Source organism: Rhinopithecus bieti, unplaced genomic scaffold (genome assembly GCF_001698545.2).
Source record: "Rhinopithecus bieti isolate Rb0 unplaced genomic scaffold, ASM169854v2 scaffold_22522, whole genome shotgun sequence".
NCBI lineage: Eukaryota > Metazoa > Chordata > Mammalia > Primates > Cercopithecidae > Rhinopithecus > Rhinopithecus bieti.
Genome location: NW_016811454.1, coordinates 1983040 through 2008802, shown reverse-complemented (window position 1 = coordinate 2008802; position 25763 = coordinate 1983040). Strand labels below are relative to the sequence as shown.

The following is a 25763-nucleotide window of genomic DNA, read 5'->3' as shown; positions in this document are numbered from 1 at the left end:
CATGTTCTCACTCATAGATGGGAACTGAACAATGAGATCACTTGGACTCGGGAAGGGGAACATCACACATCAGGGCCTATCATGGGGAGGGGGCAGGGGGGAGGGATTGCATTGGGAGTTATACCTGATATAAATGACAAATTGATGGGTGCTGACAAGTTGATGGGTGCAGCACACCAACATGGCACAAATATACATATGTAACAAACCTGCACGTTATGCACATGTACCCTAGAACTTAAAGTATAATAAAAAAAAAATTTTGATAATATGTTTTCTACGATTTAACAGGTTTGGACCAAAAATCTAGCACGAAATCTGATTCATTCTTTCTGGTAACTTCCACTGAATAGATGTTTGAGATGTCTATTTCATTGACTCAGTAAATATTAATGAGCAGAGTGATACAAAGATGATATGCCAGGCCTTGAGAATGCAATGGTGCCAAAAGGAGGCATTGTCTTAGCACTCAGGAAGCTTACAATCTGACATCTTATGTAAACCAAATTAATAGACTGACACCATGTATGAATAACTGAAAAAACTCTACATAAACCAGGCTATTTTTTTATTTATTTATTTTTTTTTTTTTTTGAGACAGAGTCTCGCTCTGTCGCCCAGGCTGGAGTGCAGCGACATGATCTTGACTCACTGCAAGCTCCGCCTCCCGGGTTCACGCCATTCTCCTGCCTCAGCCTCCCTAGTAGCTGGACTACAGGTGCCTGCCACTACGCCCGGCTAATTTTTGTATTTTTAGTAGAGACAGGGTTTCACCATGTTAGCCAGGATAGTCTGGATCTCCTGACCTCATGATCCGCCCATCTCGGCCTCCCAAAGTGCTGGGATTACAGGCGTGAGCTACCGCGCCCAGCCATACCAGGCTATTTTCATAACACATATCTCTTTATTAGGAAACACTTTTGCTATACCAAAAAATTAGTATATACACAAATATTAATGCCTCCAGCTATAAGAAATAAATATTACTAGGCCATTGGAGTTCAGTGATATGGCTAGGAAGACCACAAACACATTGAGAATACTTGCAGACAGTCAGAGACACTTTCACATGTCCCATCGCATCACCACCATAGGTTCATTCGAACTTTCTGGTCCTTCATCTCAGTTGTTCATTTAGGAAACAGAGTGACAGTAACTATAATGATCACCGCCAATATATGAGCATCATTGTCGGGGGCGAAATGTTGCTTTGGGATCAGACACATCTCAGTTCAAATCCTGACTTTGCCACTGTGTGACCCTTAGGCAAGTCTCTTGATGATCTCTGAACTCTCATTTCCTCATGTGTGAAATGAGGCAGAGATGGAAACGGTGGCATTGATTGCAACTTATGATACTGATAGTGAAGGGTCCTAGAGAGTCCGTTCTTTCTAGTAGTTGTAAATGGAAGTGACCAGAACTTGCCCACTGGCTGAAATAGAAAAAAGAAACATTTGGAAAAGCTGAATATTTTATATCTATGTTTACTCTTTATAAATGGAAGTATACCTAAAATATGCTAGAGAGCTTGGTCAATGAATATGCTTTATAGAGTTTATCAGCTAAAAGGGATAGTATAAGAAATAATATGAACTAGTATATCATTTAAGAATTGAACCTATTTTGAGGGTTAGCATTGTCTCTTTTGGGATGAGTGAATAACTGTCACAGAGTGTACAATAAAACAAAACAGCAAGGAGTAAATGACTCATGGAATACATCCATGGAACAATTAGAAACCAAATTTAGTAAGTACTAGATATTAGCATCTAGTGATTAATGTCACTAAGATTACATCAAATTCCTGTTTCCTCTGCTCCTGGAGAATACAGGACAGGTGACAGATTTCTTAGGAAATGCTTTTCCTAATGCCTTTTTCATCAGACCTTTGTCTTTTTTCAAGTATGAGTTTACATTTTAGCCAGTGTTACAATCTCTCTATTTGTAGGTAGACAGATGGGGGATAGGAAATGAGGAATGGTGTCTGGCTCTTTAATTAAAGACATAGAACCAGAGTTTGCTCTTCGAGCTTACTGGCAAGGCACATACGCACACGTGCACATACACACACATACACACACAAAGTGCATCTGATAGATGAAGCCAAATTTGTAAAATTGTATCCACAATCATAGTTTCTATGGTAACTGTATCTTAGGCCCAGACACAAACAGAGCTGGAAGGAGATGTCTGATTTTATTTTCTGCTAAGACAATCATAACAGAGACAGTTCAGGTTATTAAGATGCCATAGCCCAGTGTACATGCAGCTAGTACTTGGATGGTGCTGCCATAAGATTTCATGCTTAAATCCCAATAAATACTTTGTAATTTCATAATTTGCAGATTGCTTTGCTCTCTTTGTCATTCTGCTATAAAATCATCATGTGCCTACACACAGTTACTATATTAATGAGGTGTTAGTGGTCAACATAAATGTGGAAATGATGCAAGATAATTTTTATAAATGTGCACAGGTTAGAAGGGACTTCCAGGATGTCTGTTTTAACCCTGACATGTTACAAGGAAGGAAAATGTAGGCACAGAATGGTTAAAAGACTTATCCAAGAATTATTTTTAAAATATTTTATTTGCTGTATTTTTTAAACAGATGTTCTAGACTAGTCTATAAGCTGAATACCCAGTTATTTGACAAAATTACTGAAATCAAATTACAGAAAACAAACACTTCAGAAACAATAGTTTGAATGAATGTGTGTTCTTTCGCCTCTCTGGATAACACATTTGTAAATACGTAGCTCAGCATAATATACCACATATTGCCGAAGATAAATAATCAAACATCCTATTTTGATGAGCTTCCTTTTGTTTAAATATAGCATTTCCCTTAGTTCCCCTAGAAACATATAGCATTTTAGCAAAATGTCTTAATATTTGAAGATGCTGAAGTCCAAGTTTATAACTTTTAGAAGTTTTATTGTATTGATTCCTTTAAACATCTTCCAGCCAAATCTATAACTAGGTAAGAGCAATAGAATTAGAAGAAAGCTTTTGGAAATGTGGAACACTGCTCCAAAATATCTGTCATGATACCAACTTGAAATGAAAGGCACGTTTCCTAAAATGGCATCTAAATTTTTATACTTTGCATCTTAATCTTATGATGTGTCTGGCAGCATGAAACTCATTTTTTTGTGATGGATCTAAGACATATTTGTAAATGAGGATGTTATATATAGGTGAATAAGCCGTATTGCAACTTTGGCCTCTCCCAGCACAGCAGCTTTTAAATTTCCTGAGGAAAATTGGCTTAGAGGACATAAATTACAAGATTGGCAAAAATGTGTCCTAACCTATAGAAACTGGAAAACATGTTAATTTTGAATTGTTTCCGCTTTTCATCAGCAGACATTTGCGGGAAAATCTTGTGTAATTTATTCTTTTATTTTTAATGAATTGTTTAAAACTGTTTGAAAAGGCATTATATCTTCTTCTCTGCCATTAATCTATAAATGGGGAATATTGGGAGGTTAAATGGCCTCTTTAGGATATTGCTTGATGAAACTGCTGATTCTAGCAATGCCAGGCCACAAACACATACTAATTTAAGGAACCCTGAATGTAAGCAGCAAGCTCTTTGCTTTTGTAGAGAAAAGACTAATAGCTTTATTTTAACAAGGCTCTTAACACCCCAGCCGGCAGCAGGCACTGAGTGAATGAAATTGGGGGAACTCCCATGGACTAAAAGCACCTTAATTCAACATTCCTTCCAAACACCAAGCCCTCCTGATAGGCTTGTCACAGGCTGTCATAATCCAGCCAAAGAGGGTCACCACGTGCAAGGCGCACCGAGGTATGAGCACTTTAAGTTGTTTTGAATAAGCTCTCTGAAGTTTCACTTCCTGAGCTATATCAGTAAAAGAAAGATAAACATGCCCCAAATCCAGGCGTAAGTTCTAACGTTACACCGTTGTGTAAAAGGCTAGATTTCTGTTATGGCTTAAGTCAAGATTGTTTCTATCAGACATATATTTAGGTCATTACATTAAAAAGAAAAAAAAACCACTGCATGATACCAAGTAAGATAAGGGATTAAAAAGAAATTAATTGGATCAAAGCTGCTGACCTTATTTTTTTGTGATGAGGGAAATTACCTAATAAGGAGTTTTTCAAGCAGGAATGTTTCTGAGCCTTGTTGAGCACAGAGAAAAATGAGAAGTGAGCTTATAAATGCCTGTGTCTGTTTTCTCTCCCTCACTGCCTCTTCAAGTCGTCTGACTTCCTAAAGACTTAACCACAACTTCTTAAAACTGGCTTCCCTTTAGCAACCCTCTATCTGCAATTTCCTATCCTCCATTTGCAGCTCTTTGCAAGAATATTTGTACCCAACACACTAATCTATATTGCCACCAGTTCTAACCAGAATATTAAGAATTCATCAAATTATAGGAGGTTACATGGATTATGATTTATCCATATAATGGGATATTATATAGCCATTAAAAATCGTGTTTTAAAATATATTCAATAGCGGCCGGGCGCGGTGGCTCAAGGCGCTTGTAATCCCGCCCAGCACCCTTTGGCAGGCCGAGACGCGCGCGGAATCACAGGTCAGGAGATAGAGACCATCTCTGGCTAATCTATGGATGAAACCGCCCGTCTCTACTCAAAAACTAGCAAAAGAAACTAGCCAGGCGAGGTGGCCGGCGCCTGTGAGTCCCAGCTACTCGGGAGGCTGAGGCAAGGAAGAATGGCATAAAACGTTGGGGAGGCCGAGCTTGCCATGAGCTGAGATCCGGCCACTGCACTCCAGGCCTGGGCAACAGACGCCGAGACTGCCGTCTCAAAAAAAAAATATATATATATACTATATTTTTTTTTTTCAATAGCAGTACACAACTGTCAATAATAAACAGTTAAGAAAACAGCTCTATATGCCATTAAAATATGTATGTGGGGCCGGCGCGGTGGCTCATGCCTGTAATCCTAGCACTTTGGGAGGCCGAGGCAGGCAGATCACGAGGTCAGGAGATCAAGACCATCCTGGCTAACATGGTGAAACCCTGTCTCTACTGAAAATACAAAATAATTAGCTGGGCATGGTGGTGAACGCCTGCAGTTGCAGCTACTCGGGAGGCTGAGGCAGGAGAATGGAGTGAACCCGGGAAGTGGAGTTTGCAGGGAGCCGAGATAGTGCCACTGCACTCCAGCCTGGGCGACAGAGCGAGACTCCATCTCAAAAATAAATAAATAAATAAATAAAATAAAATAAATAAAAATAAAATACATATGTGTTTATAAATGTTAACAGAGAACATTTTGGGGTGGTTTTCCACAATAATCATATAAGGGAGAAAAAAATGATTAAATTTATTTTTTTTAAATAATGGAACAGAAATGTATCCCCATCATTTTCATTAACTAACATTGAATCCCTGAGGGAGAGGACTTTTCCTCATCTCTGTCTTATGGTACTTCACATGTTACTCCACCTATGAGACACTAACACGTTTACATATTTGAAAGTATTAATCTCATTCCATAAGTGTGACAGCGTAAGACAGTACAATCAGTGGTTGTTTATTTATTAGAAAACTAGAAAGGATTTCAGCACCATAGAGCCTGGCTTTCTCTCCCCGTTAATCCCCTGAAATAACTCTCAATAAAGCACCAATCACCATCTCATTGCCGATATTTTTGCGGATTTTATAGTGGTCTCTGTTCATTTGCAGAGAACAATGTCTGCTGTAGCTTAAGAAAGAATACATTTATTACACTATAGTAATGAGCTTATAGAACCATAAGGGAGGTTAAAGAGAAAAATTCTTGGATAAGCTTTCAGGAATAATTTTCCAAGCCACACTCCAGAACTGAGCTACCGGGGGAGCTGTTGCTATTTCTTTGTAGGAAGTTTTAGACTGCAGAGTCGCATATAGGGAGCCACCATGATTAGGAAGATGCCACCTCTCCTGCCACCAATTCTAAGACCAACTATAAAAGTTACATTTCACCCCCAAAACTAGCAACATTACAGCTGCTAAAGCTGCCACAGGAAAACCAAGCATATCTCTCATTTAGTCATTCTTACCATAATAAACTGTGGAAATATGGCCACTGCCTCAATTCTATTTCCCAAATGTTATGGCCTAACTTAAATCATGCCAGTACATTGGCTACAAGGGAATCCAGAGAAAGGTAGTTGTTTGTAGCTTTCCAGGCTCTGTAATTCAAGGTGACACTCTACAAGAAGGGTGGATTGGGTGAAGTGCACGAACACACAGTCCCTGTCTTACTGAAGCTCTTGACTGTTTTGACACTGTTGACCACTCCCTTGATGAAATTCCTTTCTTGGTTTCAACAATAAAACATTTTCCTTGTTTTCTTCTGAACCAACTACTTTTTCTCAGACTTCCTCCTGGGTTCAGTGTTTTTGGCCTGCCCCTTGAATGACGGTGTTCCTAAGAATAGTATTAGTGTTCCTCTCTCTCTTCATTGGGTGTCTTGTCTTTTATTTGGTCCCTATAGACTCTTCCTGGGCATTCTTGTCCAAGCTTTCAGTTACCATCTGTATGTTGAACATTTTCCAATGCTACATCTCTAGTCCAGACTTCTCTAAGTTGCAAACCATTATACTCAGCTATCAGACATCTCCATTGAATGTCCCAAGTCAAGTTTAATATGCCTAAATATTCCCTCCTCCCACCTCTACTCCAAAATCTGTTCTTCATTTATTCCTGTTTTGGTGAATATTACCAAACCCATGTAGTTGCTAAGCTCAGAAACTTGGGCATTATTCTAAATATATCAGTCCCTTTAATCCACAGTCAATCCTATTGATCTTACCTCTTTGAAATCCTAATGACACTCTCTTGTCTTCATCCTTTGAAAAACCCTCTAGTTTACGCTGTTACAATCTCTGGCTCAGACCTTCACTGAACCCTCCAAGTTATGGCAAGAATAATCTTAAAAACTATAAATTCCCAGAAGATAAAATACAAGAAAATCTAGGTGACCTAGGGTTTGATGATGATTTTTTAGATATAAGACCAAAGGCATGATCTGTGGAAGATAAAATTAATATGTTGAACTTTATTAAAATTAAAAATTTTTGCTCTGTGGAAGACACTTCAAGAGAATGAGGAGAGAAGCTACAGATTGAGAGAAAAAGTTTGCAAAAGACACATCTGATAATGAAGTATCCAAAATATAGAAAGAAATCTTAAAACTCAACAATAAGAAAACAACCTAAATAAAAAATGGGCCAAAGACCTCAACGGATCCCTCACCAAAGAAGATATACATATGGCAAATAAGCATGTGAAAAGATGTTCTACATCACATGTCATCAAGGAAATGGCAAAACAACAATGAGATATGACTACACACCTGTTAGAAGGGCTACAACTGGGAACACTGACCATACCAAATGCTGACAAGGAAGTGGAACACCAGGAACTCTCATTCATTGAATTCTGGTGGGAATTCAAAAAAGTATCAGCACTTTGGAAGACAGTTTGGTGGTTTCTTGCAAAACTAAACATAGTCTCACCATATGATCCAGCAATCGCCTTCCTTAGTATTTACCCAAAGGAGTTGAAAACTGACATCCACACAAAAACCTGCACATAAATGTTTACATCTTTATTCATAATTGCCAAAAGTTGGAGGCGACCAAGATGTATTTTAGTAGGTGAATGACTAAATAAACTGTACTTCATCTGGACCCTGGAATATTACTTAGCCTTGGGAAGAAATGAGCTATCAAGCCATGAAAAAGCATGGAGGAAACTTAAATGCATATTACTAAGTAAAAGAAGCCGATCTGAAAAGACTGCATACTGTATGATACCAACTATATCACACTCTGGAATTGACTATGAAGAGAGTGAAAAGATCATTGGTTACCAGGACTTGGGGGAAGGAGTGATGAATAGGCAGAGCACTTAAGATGTTTAGGGCCTTGAAAATTCTCTGTATGGTACTGTAATGATGAATACATGCCATTATACATTCGTCCAAACCCACAGAATGAGTAACACCTAGAGAGAGCCCTAATGTAAACTATGGGCTATGAGTGATTATAATGTATCAGTGTAGGTTAGTGAGTTGCAACAGTTGTAGCACACTGGTGGGCATGCGGGTAATGAAGGAGGCTATGCATGCATAGGGGTGGGACTATATGGAAATCTGTATACCACCTTCTTAATTTTTTTGTGAACCTAAAACTGATCTAAAAACTATAGTTTCTTTTTAAAAATTGCAGTGGTGGTGGTAACAGTAATAGCCACAGTAGTAGCAACAGTAGTATAGTTACTAGCTAATAGTTTTCTTTTCTTCACACCCTGTTTCTACCTTTGCAAAATCTTCAAATTCCCTGAAGATACAGTCCTTTTGTTATGCCTCCATGGTTTTTCACTTCTGTGCTCTTTACTTGAATGGCTTATCCTACTACTCCTACACCCTTCTGCCTCAGAAAAACTCCTCCTCATTCATCTTCAGGTTTGAGATGACGCTACAACACCCGTATGACGCTGTCTTCAACTCTCCCAGGTGGACTTTGGAATTTGTTCCCGCAGATATCCAGTGCCTCCTTCCTCAGACTTCCACAGTGATCTCATTGTACCATAATTGTTTGCAGGCCTGTTTCCATGAGAAGACCCACTGGATTTCTTCATTGCTTTGAATACAGTGAATGACTGCATTAATGATGTTGCAGTTTCAATGGAGAAACATACAAAGATATACAGGATTAGTGAAGGACAGAATAATTTTTTATGTGCAAGTATGCTGCCTATCTTTTGAAGCCTGGTCCAAGTTCTGGTACTTCCGTGAAGTTTTTCCTGACACCTCCAGGCCTCACCTGTGCTACTGCTGATAACATCCTGAATGGCACTTAATATTACATTGTCCTCTTTCGTTCTTTGGTTATTTCATTTTGAACGCTATTTTCCTAACAAGATGGAAAATTCCTTAAGAATAAGAATCACCTTACGTTTCTTACAATGTTATATGCTATTGGGTATATTTAATAGATGTGTGTATGTATACTAGATATAAACATATATATGTATATACATGCAAATATATATGCATATTTATATATGTATATATATTTTATGTATATTTTAATATTTTATATGTATATTTGTATGTATATATGTATATTTGTATGTATATATACATAATCATATATTATAAATACATATAATTATATGTGTGTATATATATACACACACACATAATCTGTTCCTCGAGGCACCAGAACAGTAACAGGCGTGTGGTCTCCTCAAGGCAACAGAATACTGACTGCTATTATCATTATGCCAGGACAGTTCTGGATAACAGTGCTAAAACTATTAACTTGGAACTTTATAGCTACAAAAAAAAAGCTCCATTGGAATATCCAGAGCTATACTATGGATACTTAAGCATAGTGATTTTCCAACAACCACAATTAATAACCTCAGCATAGTATTGATACTTGCAGGAATTCTCTTTCCATAAGAAACAGTTTAAAGACACAAGAAAGCAAACCTTAGGTAGGAATGGATGAGGACAATGTTTGTCCTTCACTTCTTCCTTTTCTATTGTTTTTATCCCCTGTCTGTCATCATCCATGCCTCTGGTTTTGGTAGAAAGTTCAGAAATTTAAACCAAGGCTTTTATCCTAGTGCAGAGAATTCTCAATCTCTCTGTGATTGCTTCAAAGATGTACAGTCTTCGTCCCTACCTATGTAGTAGCTCACTGGACTCTTGCCCTCTCAGATAACCCCAGTGTCTCCTGTTCCACCTATTGATAAAATATAAAAAGGTTTTACAGGACACACTCTAAAGGTCCTCCCACAATAATTAAACACCAAGAATAGTCTTTCTTAATCTAAGTGCATGTGTATACTTGCTTTGCAACATCTCTCCCCATATCCCCAACCACGTATACACACTCTGCACAAGCTGGGATGGAACAGTGGTTTTATGGAGAGCTGGCACTTTGGGTAAGAAGAAAATAACTTCCAGGTGGTTGAGTACCAGCTAGAAAAATTTTCCCTACTGACCTTGACACTGTTAGTTACTTCCTGTGCTTACTGGCAAAATCTCTTCCTTCCCACCTGATAGTCCAAGTTTTCTATGTACTCATTCCATGCCCCTGTGTGAGGGATACCCAAGAGTAAAAGCAAGCACATGATTGGTCCATGTGATGCCAGGTATTTTGAGGTGAACAGGTGGGGAATCGATCAGTCAACAAGTACTTTTAAATGCCTGTTACGTGTTCATCCTGTTTTTAGTTGGTATGATAGCTATAGAGGGATGAGATATAATATCTTTTCATTCAAGAAACTAACACACAGTATTGAAAACCTACTGGGGCCAGTCACTGCCCTTTAGGATCTCAGAGGCTGATGGAAAAGACTCCAAGAGAGGTACACACAGGACGTACAGAGGAAGGGACAAAACCAATAAAGACCAACACTAGATAGAAAACAGTTCATCACTTATGTGTGGCCATTCGTAAGACAGAGGACTGAGGTTCAGGATGGTCCGAGGGGGCATCATGGATGCTGTGGAGTAGACAGTTGATTGTCAGCAACCCCGGTTAGTAAAGAAGGGTTTTATAGAAAAGGTACTTTTATTTATTTGTTTATTTATTATTTGAGACAAAGTCTCGTTATGTCACCCAGACTGAAGGGCAGTGGCACTATGTAGGCTCACTACAACTTCTGCCTTCCGGGTTCAAGCGATTCTCCTGCCTCAGCCTCCTGAGTAACTGAGACTACAGGTGAGCACCACCACACCCGGCTAATTTTTCTATTTTTAGCAGAGACGGGGTTTCACCATGTTGGCCAGTCTGGTCTCAAACTCCTGACCTCAGGTGATCCGCCCCCCTTGACCTCCCAACAAAGTGCTGGGATTGCAGGTGTGAGCCACCGCACCCAGCCAGAAAAGGTGCTTTTAAAAATACGGTCTTTTCACAGCCAAGAGGAACTATAATGGTGTGAAAACTCAATGTAACATACTGGATGGGATCCAGGGACAGAAAAATAGCATTAGTTAAATATCTAAATAAACTATAGACTTTAGCTAACAATATATCAATATTGATTCATTAATTGTAAGAAATGTGCCAAAGTAATGTCAGCTAGCAGTAAGAGGGAAACTGGGTACAGGGCATATGGGGAGTCTCTATACTACCTGTTCAATGTTTCTGTAAACCTAAAACTATTTTAAAAACTAAATTCGGTTTAAAAAAAAGAAGAAGAAAATGGTCTAGCAGCCTACAGAATATTCCTGGCGTGGGGACATGAGGGAGTCAGTTTGACAGTGACCCTTTTTTGAAAGAAGTGACTTTGTTGTTTAATACCATGTTTGTGGCTTGATCATCAATTCCTATAGCAATGCAGAGTTCTTGCTTCTCCGTGGTTGATTTTGGCAGGCGGCAACAGCATTTGTGCACTGATTATAATTTTGAGATGCATTGTCAGTAACCAGGGTGTATAATGGATCTTCATCTCTAATTACTTTTCTCTCCACAGGTGCCTGGAAAGGGTCCAGATGGGAATGCACACAACCTCCGCTTTGAAGGGATGGAGAGGCAGTACGCATCCTTACCCAGGTAGATCACGGAGGGGTCTCCCATCTCCAGCTCACCTACAAATGAAGTCTTTAGAGAAGTCTACATGAAAGAGAAATCTGGCTTTGAAATAGGGAATATGTTATAATTTTGCCTTGCTGCCGTCTGCTGCAGCCCTAGTTCCATCTTCACAAATGTGCTAATAATTGAAACACTTGTGGGTTATTTTTAAGGGGAGAAAATAGTATATCATTGCAACTGAACATGTCAGCAAGAATATTGGATACTAAATGGAAATCCTAAGCCATTGCTATAAAAATGGTATCGAGCATCCTGCACCAAGCTTAGAGACAATCAAATAGTAAATCCTCTGTCCTAGGAGTTACCCACGAGGAATGGTGGACCAGTCTTAACCTTGAAGTTTCATGTGGGTGTTAAGAAGCAGGAGAGAAATGTGAACTTGGGAAGGTGTTCTTTGCCTGATTTAGAATCTGACCTTGTTCTCAAGGCAGTAAGCAAATATTGCTGAGAGGCACAGACCCAGTGGGGGAAAGAAACAACTGCGTGGGGAAAGTTTGCTGGACCACCCTGGCCTGACATGAGCCACTCATACTATAACTAGACACCCTTGAAAATGAGATACGGTTCTCGAAAGCTTGTGCTGTTATTGGTGAGATGAAGAGGAATTTTAGTTTGCTATCAGTAGCACATGACAAAGAAACAGCTTTTCCAAGAGTGCATGCAGTCCAGCTACAATGGGAGTTAGGTGAGGAGAGTGTGAGAATTAATGCATCCAAAAGAGAAACAAAGAAAGGTTAATGCCAGGCTGAAAGTTGCAATGTTTTCAAATATTGCCTTTTAAAGGGGTGGGGGAAAGACCCCAAGTAGAGCTGCTTTTCCATCAAAGCTGAGCTATTAAAGTGCCAACCAGAGATAGAGTGACTGTTTGACATTGTATGTTGACTGTACCTCTGTGTGTGACCTTACAAAACGAACACCCTGAACATTACAATGGGCAAAGCCAAAGTGACCATCTGCTCTTATAAATAGTACGTTATTTTCAAAAGTAATGAAATCTCAAATCTAGAAGAGAAGCAATTTTGTCCTGATTAGGCAGGACACCCAAAAGACAATATTTTTAAAGCTTTTATAAAGTTATATTTTATTTATCTTCCTGTTTTTTCTTTAAGAGATGTTGTCTAATAAGTTTTTCTCATTTGTAATTAACTTCCTGTTTCTATTTTCCTTGGCTTAGTACAATTGGCCTTCAGTATCTATGGGTTTCACATCCATGGATTCAATCAACCTCAGATCGAAAATATCCAAGAAAAAAAGACAGTCACAACGGTACTGATCATGTACAAACTTTTTTCCCATGTCATTATTCCCTAAACCGTACAGTATAACAACTATTTGCATAGCCTTTACATTGCACACAGTATTATAAGTAATCTAGAGATGATATAACGTTTATGGAAAGATGTGCATAGGTTATATAGTAATACGATTCCATTTTATTTCAAGGACTTGAGCATCTGTGGATTCTGGTATCTGAGGTCGGGGGTTGGGGTGGGGGAGGTGCAGTCCTAGAACCATTTCCCCAAGGAATGGGGAATCATTCCCGAGGGACGGTTACATTTTCTTTCATTTTAAAATGGAAGCGGTTTCCAAAATTTGTTTTACATATAAGATTTCCGGCTTTCACTGCTGAAGTATATGGAAATTGTGGTTAAGGCAGATGGAAAATAGAATGTTCTTATGAGAGAGAATAAAAAAAGGAAAACTGGAAACAGTTTAAAATCTTTCTGACCAATCTGCACTCAGAGTGCAGAAACGGAGTTTTGGGTACAATTCAAAGGCACAGAAATAGCATTTAAAATTCTATAAATGTCACTCATTCATTCATTCACCGTGTATCTGGTGATCACCTAGTATGTGCCAGGCCCTGAGAATATGGAAACTGGAGGCACAGTCCCAGTCCATCCTCAGGACTCTACTGTTAGAGTAAAGGAGTCAAGCAAATTAGCCTTTTACGGTAGTGCAACCAATGCTTCTGTGTGTAATTGTTAACGTAAAGTCTTCTGAATTTCCAAGTCTTGTTTATTTTCACTAATCCCTGAAATGCTCACTCATGACTGACTCTACACAAGTATATTTTAGGATTAAACACTGTGTGGGGGTTTTCTGAGAAAGGTAATACATTTATGCTGTTTATGGCTCTTTATGAATGTATGAATTGACAAAATCCCGCCAGCCCCAGAATAAAACTGTAGCTGAAAGGAAAGCATCTCAAACTGGAAATAATTTTAGCAAAAAGTTCACTCACCCACATACACAATGGTGAGAACAATTAATTGCACGTGCAAAAAAACCTTTACAGCTACCTGACAACCAGAGGCAGCCATGGTGGAGAATAAATAAGGCTCAGCTAAATGCAAGGGGGACCCCTAGCAGTGGCTTTTAAATGGGGACACTGCAACACAACATCTGAAGAGGAGATGCAAAGCTCCCTCCCAGGCATTGCGCCCTGGTGCATGGGTGGGGGCTCCAAATTCAACTAATGAGATGCAGAAAGCAGAGGCCAGAGACGCACTGCTGACTTCTGAAAAGATATGCAGATGCTGCTCTGAGTGCCAGTGACATTTACCCTGGTTTTCTTGTCTTTCCCCCTGGAGATTTTACTGTCCACTTAATTGAATCACACCAGCTCCACTGCTGTCTCCTTCTGCCAGGAGAGTGAGGCGAGCACATCTCGGTAGGCACCGGATCCCTCTTCATCACAGAGGCAGGGAGCTTTGAAATATTTATAGAGTTAAATTTTTAATTAAAAATAGAAATAAATCCATCTATAGGAAGTCGGTGGCCAACCTTATAGGGAACTTAATATGCTACTGACTGATTGGGTTCCTATGTTGTTTGTGCAATGCCTCACAGTAGTTTTTAGAAACAATTCAATAACATTGATTTCTCTGCCAAATTTGGAGTCATCGACACAGAGAGAAAATGCCCCACAGCGCATGGAGTAGGTGAGCAGCTCTGGTCAAGGGACACCCTCAAGTGCTTTCATGGAACTCTTGTCATCTTTAAAGCGGGCCCATGCAACCCGCTGCCAGGCTAAATGACATTTCACAAAATAAAGCCAGAACGCTGGCCAGCACAGGAAAAAGACAATTCCCAGCACTTGGTAGTTACGAGGTTGCCTAAGGCTAAGGGCTAAGCGATGTTAAGTGTTATTGTTAAGCAATGTTAAATCTTCTGCCTCCTAAGAAAAATGACTTTACTTCTCTTCTCCTGAGGGTGCTGTTTTGGAAAGTGGAGTGTGGTTGTAATACAACCTCGTTCGTAAACACCAGACCTGTACAGGGGCCAATGTTTTACCAGCCTGAACAGCCCCCAGTTTTCTTGATAGTAAACAGAATGAAATCAGCATTCCTTTATTCTTGCCTGACACAAATTATTACTCACCCTAGGTGAGCAGGGAAATGGCTGTTTCCTAGGCTGCTATGATGTGTGAACATCGAAGTATGGGTTTTTGCAAATGGCTCCTTTTTCACTCCAGCCTGCCAGCCACTCACAATTCTCCCAGGTCCCATTCTGATTTCGCAGGCCTCCTTGCAGTCAGTCCCTTCAGCAGTGAACTCTCCACGCTTCCCATCTCAAGCCTCCATCATTCCCACCTGGCCCATCCCTGGCCCCGTGGGATCCCATTATCCCCCCTCTCTGCAGATGGCTCCGTGCATCAGCACATGATGTTGCTCTTCCGGACTTAGAGTCGAGTGTGGAGTCCTAGGGAGTGAGCAAAAGGCACTGCAGCTCTTCTGTGGTTCTGTGTGCGTGGGCGGCGAAAGGTTGCTGGAGAGACTTGTAAAAGTGCATTCATGGGTTCCACTACAAAATTCACATTATGCAGCGCAGCTGGGTCCCTGCTGGTGTCCAGCATTTTTTGTAGTCATGTTGTCAACTCCCCTGACTATCCCACAGTGGCCATTCCAACCCTTTCTACTCCCGTTAAGTTCTACGAAGATGACTAAACTCCCCAAGCCCAGTCTCTGGAGGTGACCTCACTTCCTTTCCTTTACAACCTTGAGGCATTCAACATTAGCCCCTCAACTTCTGCTCCCGCAGCTCAGACTCCTACTTCTTCGCTCACACACACTTCCCAAGGGGACGCACTGAGGGCCTGAGCTGGGAGTCAGGCCATGATTATAGCCCCACCTTCATCACTTACCACCTGTGTGGCCTTGGGCAGTGATGGAATTGCTCCAGACTCTGTTTTCTAATCTGCAAATTGGGGATGATATTAGAGCCTCCGTATAGTGCTGGTATAAGTATTAAATACAATAATACAAGCAAAACCCTCAGCGAAGACCCTGTGTAGTGCATTGAAGGATTTTTTATTGTTAGCTCTTTTTTATTTCTGGGGACAAAGTGTGCCTTCCTGTAATGAGGCACACCCACACACCAGAGCTCATTCTCCCTGGCTTCTTGAGGACCTTGAGCCACCAACTACCCTCTCTTGGTAGCATCTTTAATCCTCTTGGCAGTTGCTTTCCTTCCCCTGCCTACATTGGAGATGCACAACCTCAGCAGCACAGTTTGCCAGGAGTCCCCACTGTGTGAAGAGGAAGGAGCACCTGCATGGGGATATGCTAGGGGAACTCACTGAAGCTGAAGGATTCACTGACTCAGGAAAGACCAGTGGTCTGGATGGTCAAGTGCAAGAGAACATAGCAATCTACTGTGATCTGAGCGATAAGCTGAGCTAATGGACATGATAGTAGACAGCAGTGCTATGGAAGGGAGATTATAACGGATACAGGATGCTGACTCGGCTCTAGGCAAGAGGCCAGGGCTCCCGTCCAGCAAGACTTGAGTGCAGGAGTAGGCATTGCTCCAGTAGTGGAGGCCATACCCAGGGCGAGTTAACTAGGAAGGTGGAGCGTGATGCTCTGGCTCCCAGAGCAGACATGGCATGACAGCAGCACCCTATTCGCTGGTGGGAGAGATCCAGAGATACTACTAAGATAATCCTATTATCTCAGGTCTGGGCAGTGCTGAACATGCAACTACCAGGACTTATACCTCAGCAGGACTCAGGTGGCAGAACTACCCCAATAAATTGACTCTTGTATGTCAGAGAAAAACAAAGACCCTTGGTCAACCTTCCTTTTCCCACATTTCCTAAGAAAAAGTGGCCTATACCTGTTGGTTCTATTTCCACTCAACCCACTCACACTATAGCCTCTTGCCCCAGGCTTCTGACCACACCACTGATACTTCCACCAGATTCTGCTTCCCGCGTTTTGCTCCATGTGGATTCTCTCTGTGCTGTCTCCTCCATTCCTGCCAATTCAAGGCCCATCTCTATGATGATGATTCCAAAAGTGCCTGACATTCATATCCCACTCTTGTGACTCCAGTTAGAGCCACCTGTTTGATATACCCCTCCTTCTGCCTCTAAGATGCCTCCGAGTCCCCCTGCCAAAACCCATGCCATCTTCCTTGGCTCTTCTTCCTTTAAACTTCCATAACATTTGGTTAGCACCTTCCCAGTGCCCTAAAAATACCCTGAATTAGGTTATTATTCTCCACTGCCCCTTTCCACCCCATTGAACTATAAATTCCTTGAAATAAGAGATTTTGTTTTATACCCATCACTTGTTACACCCAGAACCTAACATAAGGCCATGTATACAGTAGAGTCTTAATACATTGCTATGCAGATGAGAATAGTTTTTTTGGTTTTTGTTTTTTTCCTCTACCCAGGTGGAGGCCTAAGTATGGGCCCCATCACTGGAGCAATACCTACTCCTGTACCCAATTCTTGCTGGACGCTCTGATCTCATCTGTTGCCCATGCTGGAGTACAGTGGTACAATCTCGGCTCACCGCAACGTCCGCCTCCCAGGCTCAAGCATTTTCCAACCTCGGCCTCCAGAGTAGCTGGGACTACAGGCACATACCACCACACCAAGCTAAATTTTGCATTTTTTTGTAAAGGCAAGGTTTTGCCAAGTTGCCCAGGCTGGTCTCAAACTCCTGAGCTTAAACAATCAGCTTGCGTCAGCCTCCCAAAGTCCTGGGATTATAGGCATGAGCCACTACACCTAGCCAAGAATAGATATTCTTTATATACAAGGAAGTTATGAGAAAGAAATTCGCCAAAGCTTTTTTGACAGTTTGTTTTAGAGTGCTGTTCTCCAATGCAAGTAATGATTTTTCATGAGAATATATCTTTTCTCTGAAATCAACAGAAGTCCATACTTCTTTGTTTTTTTTGAGATGGAGTCTCACTCTGTCGCCCAGCCTGGAGTGCAGTGGTGCGATCTCGGCTCACTGCAACCTCCACCTCCTGGGTTCAAGCGATTCTTCTGCCTCAGCCTCCCAAGTAGCTAGGATTACAGGTGTGCACCACCACACCCAGCTAATTTTTGTAATTTTAGTAGAGACAGGATTTCACCATGTTGGCCAGGCTGGTCTTGAACTTCTGACCTCAAGTGATTCACCTGCCTTGGCCTCCCAAAGTGCTGGGCTTACAGGAGGGAGCCACCACACCCAGCCCAGACTTCTAAATAGGTCATCCCTAGTGAGCACTTACTATGTACAAGGCACAGTTCTAAATGCTTTGCATCTTCTGACTGACAATGCTCACAGCAACCCTGTGACTTAGCAGCACCCTGATAATTATCCCCATTTCATAGGGAAGGTCACAGGCAGAGAGAGGTTAGATAAACTTGCCCAAGTTCAACAGCTAAAATGTGGCAGAGTTGGGATTTGAACCCAAACAGTCTGGCTGCGAGTGTATTCATTGTAACCATTTTGGCTAAGGTTATGAAGTTCAGAGTTTAATCCATACTCTGCACCTATCATATTCCCTTACGTTATTTGCTCACCTGTTTGTATTTCTTACTAAAATGTAAGTGCCTTTGAGGACAGGGACTGTGACTTCTTCATCTTTGTATATGACACAGAACATTCCTAATATACAGGTTAAGTAATGCCTTTCAACCATCTCTGTAATGCTGTCATAAAAATCAATTCTTTTTTCAGTTCCCTTGGGCCCTTTGTTTGAAATATGAACAGTTTAATGTGTAATTGCTAGATGAACATTAAGCAATATACTTTGCCTACCAAAAAGAGAATCCTGTTTTGTTAGAACACTCCTGAGAGATGAAAAAACATTGTCTGCAAATTGGTACTTTTGTTCTTTAAGATTAGAAATATCTCCCCAGAAGAAAAAAGATGACAATAAATTTCCTAGTGAGTGCTGCATGAGCAGTCCTGTGGAGAGAAAGACTCCCTTTCCTGAGGCTGACGAGGGACAAAGGCCTGCTCGGGCCACGTTCGCCTCCAGTCCTCGATATTTCTATAACCCGTATTACATAAGTTACTTGGGAGAAAAAAAGGTCTCTCTGAACATCTCAAGCAGCTTTCAACTTGGCTGTGCAATGGGAAGCAATATACTAGAGCAGAGTTTGAATAGAAAGAGCAACTTTAGAAGTAGCAAGCAGCTAATGCTTGCTTCCTAGGAACCCATAATGAATTTGCTAAGTACCTTCCCGGTGTTTTCGCATTGGGTACGATTGTATTCATTTCAGAAGAAATACGCCATAAGAGCATGCTTCTACTTTAATGTTTCAGTTGGTTCATTTTATTGGTCTCAGTCTTCTTGTCTACGTAAGCCCATCAGGAAGACTCCAATCACAAGTGCACGGGTAACTTTGAAACTTGCAACAAGCATGCTGTCTACTATCTTTGGTTATCCCAAAAGCATTTTGGCTGGATGTCCTCAACATCCTTTTCTGTCATTTACCTCACTCCTTAAAGATGGTTTCCCTCTCAGATTTCTCTTGTTCTCTTCTCCAGTGAACTTCTGCTTCACTCACTGTTACTGAATCTTCCTTTGCCAGTGTTGCACTATTTTATCGAGCTTGCTAAATCACTGGTGGTGGCATTCAAGTTCTGCAGATTTCCAGCAATGCCACAGTACTGGGCTTTGACTGAAGCTAATCTAGATAGTACTCCAAAGAGTTCAATGAAAATTGAGCAATCTGAACATTAGGTCAATAGGTGTGTAAGTGCTTGTCTGGGTGTGGGTAGAGGTTTGACTGTCTGGGTGTGTAAAAGTTGACGAAGTCTCCATGCTGCCCAACTTCTCTGTATGACAAGTACGTCTCTGTGTGACAAGGCCAGCTTGTCAAATAAGATGCTTCATGAGCATCTATGTACTGCTCCCTGCAGTCATGCCAGTGGTTGGAATGTTCTACCAGAGTTTGAGGCCGTCACACTTCATTTATTAATAGACACTGTGAATCATGGCCAGTGATTTTGACACTTCCCTGGTGGTGCAACCCTACCTGAAGAGCCTTCCTCACTGTGAAAAGCTACCTTGCAGTGTTTGTCCCTAAGATTGCTGCTCTGACTTTGCAGGAATACTAAGATGAGCTGAAGAACTTATCTAGATCATATCTTCCACATCTGCATGTGACGGGGTTTACTGCCTTTTGAAAATCAGTGAAGCTCTTTTACACCACCAAATTAAGCTTTTTCATCCTTTCTCTTAAGATTCCCTATGCTGAAAATCTAGTCTCTACTTCCCCTCCTTCCCAGTAGAATCAGCTGCCTGTTTGAATGGCCCCATGATACCACCTCAGTCTTAATGCCAAGGACAAAATGATGAATTAGCAGTGATTTAATTCTTTGTGAGATTAAGATGTCTCCATTGTCAACTCAAACTTCCTGAAAATGTAGAAAGCCCCAGCATGTAATATCACTTTAAGATGCCAAACAGCTGAGATCAGGGGGTTAATGCTACTGCCACCTCATTTTTATGTCACTTAGTTCCTCAGATAAAAGTCCATTTTAATCAAACTTTTCATCATTTCCTCGTAGCCAATATATCCTTGATGCCAGTTAGAATATTTGATATTAATTATTCAGTCGAAGGCCTCCATTATGAGTTTAGATAGAATATTAGTGATTTAAAACATGTTAAGACCCATTACAGTAGTGATGTCCCCAAAGTAGTTTTAACTGAATCTTGAACCACATACATTAAATTATATAGATTTTTACTTTTTCTCTCATTTTCCATAGAAAATTCCAAACTGCTACACATTTGTTAGCTAAGTACTCTTTCAAGAGGAAGAGTATGTGCCTGCTCTTTCAAGAGTGCCAAATCTGACATTACCTTGGACATGAAATCTATTAAGCTTGGTAAGCTGACTTGCATGTTTTCCCTCCTGCACATATTAAAGGGAGTTTTAGCATTTATTTCCTACTTCTCCAGCCAAAAGAAAAGAAGGTTGTTTTGTGCCTAGGCATCTGCTTAGAGTATTGCTCTATATCTCATTTCTCATAATCTTTGGTAGTTCTTGATGTTTTCCTATCTTATTGCCATTCCACCATCTGCCTCCAAATGCTCATTGCCCTGGAATTATGGTGGTGATTTTCTTGACAGTGCTGTACCGTTTTGCACGATGCATACTGTCATTCTGCACCTACCTCCTCCTGTCTTCTCTGACTCCAGCCATTTGCACTGTCCCTTGATTCAAGTTCCTGGGTTTGCTGTATATAGGTGTCCTAGTATCAACCTACTATAGACAGAGACACTATGAATAAACGAAGTATATTAATTTATGACAACATCTGATTTGTATGTTTGTGAGGCCTGTGCTTTATGACTATTTAAAATGACATTATATCACTGAAATACATAAGCATCTTGGATAAAACGTTAGTGCCTCACCAAATGCATGAATACATGATATTATTCAACAGGAATAATTAACAGTAAAATCACTAGGTTTATTTTCCATTTTTATATACCAAGATCTGCATGCAAATTGTTTCAAAGATGTCATGTTTATTCCTAAACTAGTTGATTGTATTTAAAAAGAAAATAAAACTAAGAATAATCAAGGCAAGGCAGAGGCTGTAAAACATATTGCGTGCCTGCTATGTCTGTGCATTTTACATGCCTTGTCTCATTTATCCTCACTGTCCAGCTGGGTAGGAGTCACATGATGCTTCTTTAATAAAAGAAAAAAATGTATCCTTAAAGTCACAGAATCAGAATCAGAATTCAAACCCAGGACTCTCTGGTTTCCAAGGCCTTTTTAATTTCACTCGACCCCACATGACTAACATTGGCAATTTAAGGAGAGGTTGAAATGCTTACACCATCTGTTTTTATAAGTCATGTGAGTTCCTGAGATGGGAGATATCTTAGACCATATGAAGAATAGCCCATGTTCATTGTGAACATTTGCCTTGTTCACACTGTTTTAAATTATTATTATACTTTAAGTTCTAGGGTACATGTGCACAACGTGCAGGTTTGTTATATATGTTTACATGTGCCATGTTGCTGTGCTGCACCCATTAATTCGTCATTTTCATTAGGTATATTTCCTAATGCTATCCCTCCCCCCGACCCCACACCCCACAACAGGCCCCAGTGTGTGATGTTCCCCTTCCTGTGTCCAAGTGTTCTCATTGTTCAATTCCCACCTATAAGTGAGAACATAAACCATCATTCTCAGAAAACTATCGCAAGGACAAAAAACCATTGTGAACATCTTCTAAGATTCCAGAGAAAATGGAAAATGTCAAAACCTACAGGTTATAAAAAAAAAAAAAGTAATAAAATACAGGAAAATAGTAGGGAATTTATGAGAAATAGAGAAAAAAACACTTTGAATCACGCAGTTTTTATTTTTGTATCACTATGCTGTTTTCCCAAAGTAGAAACAAGATAGCTGCCTTTTCATTACAATTATTCTGTCCCTGTTGGGAACATAAATAGAGATGTGAGTGGTGCCCCCTAGGGCTGCACAGACCATGTGCATGGACTAGGTCCCCAGCCCTTAGATTGCACTCTGCACCACTCCTCCACAGAACACTCAGAACAGGGCAAGGGGAAGGAGTTAACATTTGTTGAGCCCGTGGTTATGCTCCAAGAACTCTGGCAAGTACTTTAAATATGTCACCTCATTTATTTCCTGTAACAATCCTGATATAAATATTATCATCCCTATTTTATGGATGAAGAAACCAAGGCTGGGAGATGCAAATTGGTGTGTCTAAGATTGCACACAGAACTAGTGACAGGTTTTGGAGTCAGTTCAGTACTTTCTACCTCTGAAATCTCTGGGCTTTCTGCTGCATCAAGGTGTCTGGGTACTAGGCTGGTTGTAAACAGGTAGGAGACACACATTACATGACCATCCTTTCCTGAGGCAGCCCTCACTGCTCTGATCCCACCCTAAATGACTGCAGTGTATATTACAATGAGCATTTCAATGAATAAACCCCCTAATAGGCATTCAGAATGACTAAGAACAGCAACCACTGAATCACAGAACTCCCCTTAGCAAATTCAAACATCTACTTCCTTCTAGCCGAAATCTTTTAAATGGTGCTTTTTTGCTTAAAGACTGCCTCTGTGTTATGCTAGTGAGTTAAATATATATACATATAAACCAGTTGGTTCCACTTCAGCAGTTTTTGCAGCCAGGAAACTATTGTTGGTTCTTTCGCAGTGTAGTTCTGGCACATCCTTAAGGGACATGGCTGAGATGCAAATGCCAGACAACTGCGGAAGCATGGCTTCTACTCACTCTGCTGCCGCAAGTCCAGAGAAGAGAGCTTTGGCAGTCAATTACCATGGTGGTGCCACCCGAGCCCATCTGTGCCCTGGATCTCATGTGACACAGGTCCCACGACCTCAGTCATTCTGCCAGGAAACACCTTGGTCCAGCTCCATTATTTCCAGCAAAGGCAAACATTTGTGATACAAATGTGAGAGGGGTTGGTACAAAAACAGCAGCCTCCAGAACGTGTTCCTGCTTCTATTCCAAGTCTCTAATTAAGCCTAGACAGAAGTAGCCAGGGCTTGTCTCAACAGAGGGTTGCCCCACTCTGCAATCAGAACTGACCCTTATGGCCGAACATGGAATGACATGTTAACTAGGTAGGAACCTGGCAATTCTCACTGGCCATTCTCCACCAACAGTACACTCTGGGGCATCATTAGTACCCTTTCAACTTGGTCATTGCTTGAAAGTGAAGACAGGGTGGTGACTGCTCAGATAAGACTTCTGCCCACTAACTGCTTACATGTGGCTGAGGCAAACACAGACCTTTTTCCAGAAATGATAGTGTCTGACAGCCTGGGTTTTACAAGGCACTGGAAAGAGCTATAATTGTTACAGCAGAGGTTTAAGATGGAAAATAAGCATGTTGAGTTATTTTGAGAAGGAATTTGCCACAGTGAAGTTTTTTTCCTGGAAACAGTCATATAAAATCAGGACGGAGTTGGTATCAGGCTTCTTGGTCACTTTCCATTGATATGTTGGTGCCTTTGACAATTTATGTTAAATGTGCAACAAACACCCTTTTACAGCTTTGTCCATATATAAGGTCCAAAATCAGGTCCATATATAAGACAGAATTTCTAGCCAGTGTTTTATAGGAGTGATTTCCGGATGTGGTATCTGTAATATGGCCAAGATAATATGATGACTGTGCCTTCTGTGGGTCGGTTATAGACAAGTCACTTATATTACCATCTTGTCAACTACTTGAATTCCTCAGTTTGTCCTTTTTCTGGTTACTTCTTATCCAATTAAAAAAAGTGAAACAGTTTAGTCAGAGCAATGTGCACAACTTATTAGCCCGAACAGATGGGCTAGGAAAGTCATCTACTCTCCTTATTCCTGCATTTAACAACTATTTATTCATGACCTACTAAGTTCAATACACTCTGTAGGCCCTGAGGATACCATGGTAAGCCCCGCAGACACAGTTTCTGTCCTGTGAAGTTCATACTGTAGTGGAAAAGATAGTAATTCAGCAGTCACAAGCAAAACATAAAATTGTAACTCTGCCCATTACAAAAAAAAGAGAGATATGTGATTCAAGAAAATAGAATGTGAAATTGCACCAAATCAAGAAGGGAGGGAGACATCAGTTATGATCTGACAGAGATTTGAGACAATAAATAAGGAATATTCCAGAAAGAGAAGAGCATGTGCAGAGGCCTTGTGTAGGAGAACACGTAATGAACAGACTGATAGAAAGCTGTGTGACTGGCACAAAGACTGTGGGAGTTGAGCAGGAAAGGGAGATAGCAGTCAGACCATGAGTGGTCAAGTGAAGGACATCTGAACTTATTCAAAGACTAGAAACCTTTGCGGGGTTTTAAGCAGAAAGATGATATGGTCGGATTTGTGATCCAGAATGTTTGTCTAGCTGCAAGGTAGAAAATCATTTGGAGAGATGCTGGAGTGAAGCAGACCAGCCAGAGGATTTTGCTGTCATTCCAGGGACAGATGTTGATAGTGTGTACAAGGGTGATGGTGATGAAAGCAGAATTGGAGAAAAGTGGGAGGAGCTGATGAACCTCGATGATGGATTGCATGTGGGGGTTTGAAGGGTAAGTGAAGCCAGGTGTTAAAAATGGATCCACACACAGCAGCATGGGTGCTGGTCCCACTTCCCAGGAGACAAGGCAAAGAGAGGACTAGGTTTGGCGGGGAGAGATCATGATTAAGCTTTGGGACATGTTAGATTTGAGGTACCTTTCAGACTTCCTGGAGACCACTGAAATGTGTAGAGATGTCTCAACATGGATGGGAATTGCAGTGGCTGATCCAGGATATTAGACAAATATGTATTCATGAAAACTGAGCGAAAGACCCCAGGGCATATCGGGGTGATGATGTCATAAGCCACAGAGTCTCATACTCAGAAAGCACAAATAAAGGCAGGTCGACAGTGCAGACTGCAAAAACCTGGACATCCTTCTGTGGCTCTGACATGTCTTCACTGCTTCTATTGACAGTAAAGGCTTATCTATCACTGTCTTTGTAATTTCATTCTGGAAATGATATTTTTCTCAAGTAGGAAGAATTGGTGACTTAATGTCATCTGGCACTCTGTGACTAAGCATAGCTCTGACTCCATGAAGCATAAGGATGAGGGTAAGAAGAAACAGTGGAAACCGTTTTGATATCTGTACTGAGCTTATAAAACAGAGTATCTTTGTTCAGAAATATGCACTAAAATATTAAAGGGTAAAGAGGAACAAGTATCCAATTTACTCTCAAATGGCTCAGGAAGTATCAGTATGTATATTTAATAATATGTGTGTGTGTGTGTGTGTGTGTATATATATATATATATATATATAGAGAGAGAGAGAGAGAGAGAGAGAGAGAGAGAGAGAGAGAGAGA

The 25763-nt window shown here is 40.8% G+C and overlaps 1 protein-coding gene across 3 annotated transcripts in view; it reads left to right on the top strand.

The window, feature by feature from the left end:
* The window catches only part of PARD3B (par-3 family cell polarity regulator beta), a 1116980-nt gene that overhangs the window by 1033928 nt on the left and 57289 nt on the right, over window positions 1–25763 (top strand). For all 3 annotated transcript variants that reach the window (XM_017893929.1, XM_017893928.1, XM_017893931.1), the window contains one exon: window positions 11489–11568. In XM_017893929.1, the coding sequence (XP_017749418.1) occupies window positions 11489–11568 (80 nt within the window). The remainder of the gene's footprint in view (window positions 1–11488; window positions 11569–25763) is intronic.